We start from the raw sequence: 6,331 nt of genomic DNA, 5'->3' as shown, positions 1-6,331 counted from the left end.
TATTTCTCAGCCCAGATGTCATATAAATATACAGTGCCCCATAATAATTTAATTTAATTACATGTGGTTATTGTATCATTTTAAAATACAAAATGTCTAGAAAAAAGAGGCTAGCTATGTGTGTAGCAGTCTGAGCTAATTCACACTTGCATCACTATTTACTTAATTACAAAAAAGCACAAGAGATATCCATTTTAAAATATGTTCATTCCCACTTATTATTAGTAGAAATGACTTCTTTCCAGGTCTCAGACAAAGAGTGTTGTTTCAAAGGCCTAATAAAGCCTTAGCTGTTTTGCAAGGTATCAACGCATTATCCAAGTTAGTTAGCGATTAACTAACGCTAACTTTCACGCAAGTTCTGTTTGCCAGAACCACCACTGTAAAGACATAACTTGCAAGCGATCAAGGTAGCTAAGTTTCACGTAATGAGCTCACTTTGCCACAACACCATTCTCCCCCATTTCCCCACAACCACCTTCTTTTCCTTTATCATACTAAGTTTAGTTGTTGGACATGAATGAGTTAATAATTTGTCAGTCTGCATCTTTTTTATCTTGAAAAAAAATGTGGTGGCTCGAGAGAAACTTCAATTCAAATGCAAATGTTCATGCATGCAAATTTAAAGCAGTATAGCGAATGTGATACTACATTTTAAAATGCTCTGCCTGTTGAGACATACACCTCTTATGCTACGTTGGCATTTACATATGACATTTCACTCCAAAAGGTCTAATATCGTTTTTAGAAATACAAAGAAACTTCTTCTTATTTCATAATGTTTAGCACAGGGTCAATGAAAGATCAGTGATTAATGGCTTATCACTTTAAAGCTTACTATCCTTGAAAGATAATGTGGTGGTCTAAGATGAACTTGGATTAAAAACTTCAAAAAACATTGAGTGATTTATTTCTTTTATTTAAAAAATTAAAATAAAGTGCGCTTTTATGTACAGTATAATAAAAACAGAAACAGTAGTTGATGTATAATACAAAAAGTACATTTCACAACAGTTGTTCTTTTCTTACATTGGCAGCGAAATTTACAAATACACCTTTACAACAAAGTTTACAAGACGTTAACTTACAAGAAGTCAGTGTGACTCGGTGCACTGTTATAAAGAATGAATTTGGATCGAGCGTTTAAAGACTGAAGTGGACTGTAGCTCTTGGACTCCAGCACTGAGACAAAATAAAACCATCGTTTCACATTAGTCTACTCAGAAAGAACTGAAGAGAGTGAGTTTGTTCGTAATGACCATTATTCTCCCGTGTATATCTGAAGATGATTTCTAGAAGAAAATCTGAGTTTTATGTAAAATAGAGATATCTTAAATATCTTAAATATAAATACATTAAAACTGTTTTGTGCTTACAACATTACATTGATGTGTGAGTAAGAGAGAGAGATTATTGGCCGTCTATTATGGACTTGTGTAGATACGCTATCCACAATAGAGACATAGTCCAGTAGTGGACTGTTGTACAGATGATCATTCATAATACAGTGGTTTTCGACATATCTGGGTACTGCATACAACAAAATGACGTAACGTGCCATTTCGAACTAAGACAGTTTGCAATTACTGGCCACAATCATAAGGCATTTGCTCCAATGAATTCTGAGTTATTATTTTTTAATTTTCTTTACACGAGCATGCCAGTGTGAACTCTACGGTGTCCTCAGAGGAGGCATGCGTGTGAGATCTGCAGTCTATTCGCGTGATTGCGTGTTGACACCAGAAGGCTACAATGATGTGTTCGATCGTTGGAGAAACACCACCTTTGATTCACAAAATGTAGCTTAAAGGCATTTTTAAAAAACTCTCTACAACAGAATTGTCAACAGAATCATTGTAGCCCTGTTTAGCTTGAACTAAGGCCTTTTAAACATTCTGTGAAAGAAAAGCAGCAGTTGTGCCGTTTGGTTTTTTCCCCTCGAACACAAAACCCGTCAACCAGCCCCACACAAACATCATAGAAATATACATATGTACACGTGACTACAGTGGCAGTCCGTCAGTAGCACAGTAGCATACTTGCATGGCTACTTTGTCAAAACATGTCAAATTAGAGCTCTCATATAGAAACATCTAGGCTAAAACTTAAATAAGACACTTTTTTTTTTTACTTAAAGAATAGTTTTGGAATACTTTCAATGAATTTGTCACTACATTCCACAAAACGAATGTTTGAGTTCGTACATTAATACCCTCAAAGTGGTGCAATATGACATCCATCTTTGGAAAATTATTAGGTCACAATATTCAAGAATAATCACTGAAATGGCAAAAAAATGTAACCTTGAAGACATTTTGTATTATTAACTATACAAGTATTTTTGCACATGACGTATGCTGTTAATATTTTATTATTACAATATGCTGTTATTAGGCAGTTCGCTTGCTCATTATTCTCTAGCAGCCAAGCTCTGGTCCATATTTTGAAACAAACTGCTCTAACCACCCGAGCGACTGAGTTAGGATCCGTGCACCCATCCAAAGTGACTGTGTTAGACTATCCTTGGCTCCTGGATGGTAAACGTGGCACTTTGTAATGAAGGAGAAAAAAATGTAAAGCACAAACTACACACGTTCATTTGAAAAGTGAGTACAGGATGATTCTAACGTAGCCCAAACGCAAAGAAATTTCCAGCAAATATAGCTGAGTGGACAAGAATAGAATGAAAGTTATTCCTTTTAGAATATAAGAAGTACACCTCACAATTTTGAAAAATTTTAGACCCCTTGTGCAATATAGTAAGCCAATGAGAGATTTATCCATTTATTGTCTAAATATTTGGCACAATGGTCGATTGATTTGGTTCTGTAAACAAGTATAAGATTATTATTGGTATTGGTCACTTTCATCGTCTGCTTCTCTTGAATCTTCTCTGTTTCTTCCCTAACACAGGCTCATTAGCCATGGACTGGACCTGGACTATGCAGGCTAAAGACTATTTCTTTTGTCCTTTTCTCCTTTCCTGCCTTCATTTCTCATCACGCTCTCCTCGTATCGTTTGCCCTCTTGGGCCCTGTCTGCTTGGGTCCTGGCTTTGGACTCATCACATCTCACTGCGCAACAGCACCTCAATCTCACTTGCATACTTGATTGTATGTGTGTATCTCTGAGAAGCAATACTGAAGACGTGGCTTCTTGCTGAATGCGACAAAACTGCTGTGTGCCCTACGCTAGCTTTACTAGATGGAATTCCTCTTCTTGCTAAAATCCCAGTGCTTTGCATAGTATGCCTGCCTTGTGCTGAGGTCATGATGATTTACAACTACAGGCCTTGCATATATGTGGTGAGGCTTTTTATTTTTAGCAAAGGTTGTTCACATTAGACGACTTATGCTATCTATTCTGATTTACTACTAACCAAAGGCTCACCCTCTGATCCTAGGCACCTTACTTGGCAGATTGCTCCACTATTTTGTCGTCCACACTTCAACCTGCCGTCACTCCACCAGGGAGAGGTGGTCAGTGTAAGGGAGAAGTTAATGATCTCCAATGGCACAACCAATGAAGTATATGTGAGGGTGTCAGGTGACCCCTAAGCCCACTGTATGACATGCCAATGGATGATTAGGACGGAATGGGCAGGACATGGCTTACATGGCTTACTATTGGCCATACCGTAAATGTTCTCAAAAAAGCTCGCCATATTGCCTACATTCATTCTGGGTTCATCTAGGCACAGCTTTAACAGTCTGAAGATTGCTGCGCCTTTGATGCACTCCAGAACTACCAGTGACTGAGAGGAAAATGTGGGCAGACCACCAAGACAAAACGAGAGGACAAAAAGTGCAAAAAGTAAACCAAAGATGGTATGAAATGGTCCAATGGTGATGAGTTTGGAGTCTTTTCAGTGTGTCCCTCTCACGGTGCTGTCTATTCCCCAGCAGCCCTTCCGTACCACATCAAATGTCGTCGTTATCTGAAAATAGAGTCTCAGACGATAGAGTCTTTGATCTCGGAGCCCAAGCGGACTCGAGGTCGTGGGCAGGTGGGCGATATCTCCACGTGACTCTCCTTTAGGTTCAGCGGCCGCTTCTCTGATTCAGAGAAGCTCTTGCTGTTCTCGGGTGAGGAGCACTCTTGTATGGGCGTGCTGCAGAAGTAGTTGTCATGGAGTGTCTGGTAGCCCTTGTGATCCGAGACAGAAGGCGGGATGTTGTTGCCGTTCAGCGGTAAGCTCTCCGTGGGCTTCCCATGTGCCATGCGTGCCTTCTTCTGCTGCATGTTGGGGCACTCGCCCTCCTTCAGCATGGACTTCATCCGGTCCCGGTTCCGGTACACCACGAACAAGGAGAAGACCACCAAAGAGAAGCCCAGCAGAGCACAAACCACGATCAGCTCGTTCCAGTAGGTTTTGGTTTCGGTCTGTGGTGAGCGAGCCTCGCCCGGAAGGATCATGGGCTCCTCTTTGGGCACCATTGGCGTGCGGGAGCGGCCAATCAGGGTGGTGCTCTCGTGCCGGGGCTCTGCCTTCACACAGTAATTGGCCAAGAGTTGCCGGAAGCCCTTCTCCACCGACCAGCATTCGTACGACTCCTCTCTGTCCGCCTGGGCCACCACCACTAGCCCCCCATCAGAGCTGGGGTAGAGAAAATGGCCGGCGCTATCGCTGTACTCCCATCGCCTCTCCGCCAGATTAGAGCGCAGCTTACAGGGCAACACTCGAAACGTGTTCGCTGGAATTATGATCACTTGACAGGATGGGGTACCTGTGGGTGAATATAAGTGAGTAATTATTATTAATTCAAATTTTATTTTATAGTTATGTCATAATTTTAAACAGCTGCTTATACTTGGTCAATGTGCCCTGCTGAAATAACTGAACGCGCAATTATGTCTGTTTAAATTATAAACCTATACTATATCTATAACAAACATATCTGGTATGGCAGTTGTCTTTGCTCTTTTGTGCTCCACTTTGTTCCTGCTATAGCACTTTCAAAGCACCCTGAATTAAGAAGGCCTAAATACAGAAAAATCTCAGCAGCAGTTACTTTATCACAAAGACATTAAGGGTGATTTCCTGGACATGTATTAAGCCCCGTCCTGAGCTATAAATAAATTTCAGTGGAGAATCACTAAATGTACTTTGATAAAAGGGCTATGATGACAAAGGCTTGACTTAATCTGTCTTTGTTGTGAAGTAGGTCTGGCACTCACGTGTGGAAGAAACTCGTGTGAGACCGTGGCTGGGCAAGGCTTTATCACACAACGATGCAGTGTTGGCATCTTCCACATCTTGCAGCAGTTTACTGTGAGAATAAGAACAAATGGGCCATTACAGCTAAATGACTACCAGAGTTACCTTACTTACACAAAATCTTGTTATTGAAAGAATAAAATATTCCGAAGGGTCTCCAAGACATTTTTACAGTCCTAAATCTAATCAGCTGACCTACGTTCAAAGCAATTGTAAAGTACTGAATATACACACGGCTATGACTGCCTCACAACAACTGAATTCTGTATTACTATGCCAAATCACAAAAAACCTTTGTGCTGATAATGGAATAATCTTTGAGTGTAATGGTGCTTGCATGGACCACTGAGTGAACTGATAGGTAAAGTAAGAACCTGTTTTATTTAAACGGAGGGGTTAACATCTTACTTTCTTAACTAGAACTCAAAAAGAATCAGTAGTGCTACATTTTAAAAAAATAATATCAGAAACTGTGAGAACATTGATTTTTATTCAATATTTAGAACTCTGCATTGCACTAAATCCAGTAAAAACGTTTACACTGTTTTTTAAAAGCAATAAGCCACATGTTGTTTTTTCAGTATTAATGGTTAAGGTTACTCTAACCTATGTTAGCTAACTAGACTACTTTAGCGACATGGCACATAAACAGGCGTCTTATCGTGTCAAAGCATATCCTATTTTGGGTTCCATTCATTTATTTTTATTTAAAATACTGACTGAATATATATATATATATATATATATATATATATATATATATATATATATATGTAAGTAATACATTTTGACCAAATTCCACAAACATGATAAGCATACATCACCAAAATTCCTGCATGCATGTTCTTGCAGACCACTGTTATAGTCCAAGTATACAGCTCATGAACAGTCATACTTCAACTACCAAAGGGTACAGAATGCCCAATCCAATAAAAAAAACTTTGCTAACCTTTTAGCAGGAACATGCCTGACATCTACACACTGCCTCCCTGTCCAGCCGCAGTAAGGGTCTCTGGAGAGGATACACTCTCCACAGCTCTGGTAGTTGGAGCAGTTAGCCACAGGGATCTCCACCAGTCCAGAGTATGAAGACACGAACAACAGACCCTGAGC

At 39.9% G+C, this 6,331-nt stretch overlaps 1 protein-coding gene across 3 annotated transcripts in view; it reads right to left on the bottom strand.

Annotated features, from left to right (window-relative positions):
• Positions 1-898: 898 nt before the first annotated feature.
• The window catches only part of sema4ba (sema domain, immunoglobulin domain (Ig), transmembrane domain (TM) and short cytoplasmic domain, (semaphorin) 4Ba), a 92,132-nt gene continuing 86,699 nt past the window's right edge, over positions 899-6,331 (bottom strand). For all 3 annotated transcript variants that reach the window (XM_036561760.1, XM_036561758.1, XM_036561759.1), the window contains exons 13-15: positions 6,168-6,325; positions 5,179-5,270; positions 899-4,727 (exon numbers count right to left, since the gene is read on the bottom strand). In XM_036561760.1, coding sequence (XP_036417653.1) covers positions 3,952-4,727; positions 5,179-5,270; positions 6,168-6,325 — 1,026 coding nt within the window. In that variant the 3' untranslated portion in view covers positions 899-3,951. The remainder of the gene's footprint in view (positions 4,728-5,178; positions 5,271-6,167; positions 6,326-6,331) is intronic.

This window comes from Colossoma macropomum, unplaced genomic scaffold (assembly GCF_904425465.1).
Source record: "Colossoma macropomum unplaced genomic scaffold, Colossoma_macropomum, whole genome shotgun sequence".
NCBI classification, from domain to species: domain Eukaryota; kingdom Metazoa; phylum Chordata; class Actinopteri; order Characiformes; family Serrasalmidae; genus Colossoma; species Colossoma macropomum.
Note: the sequence above shows the minus strand (reverse complement) of the source record. Positions and strands in the feature narration are given on the sequence as shown.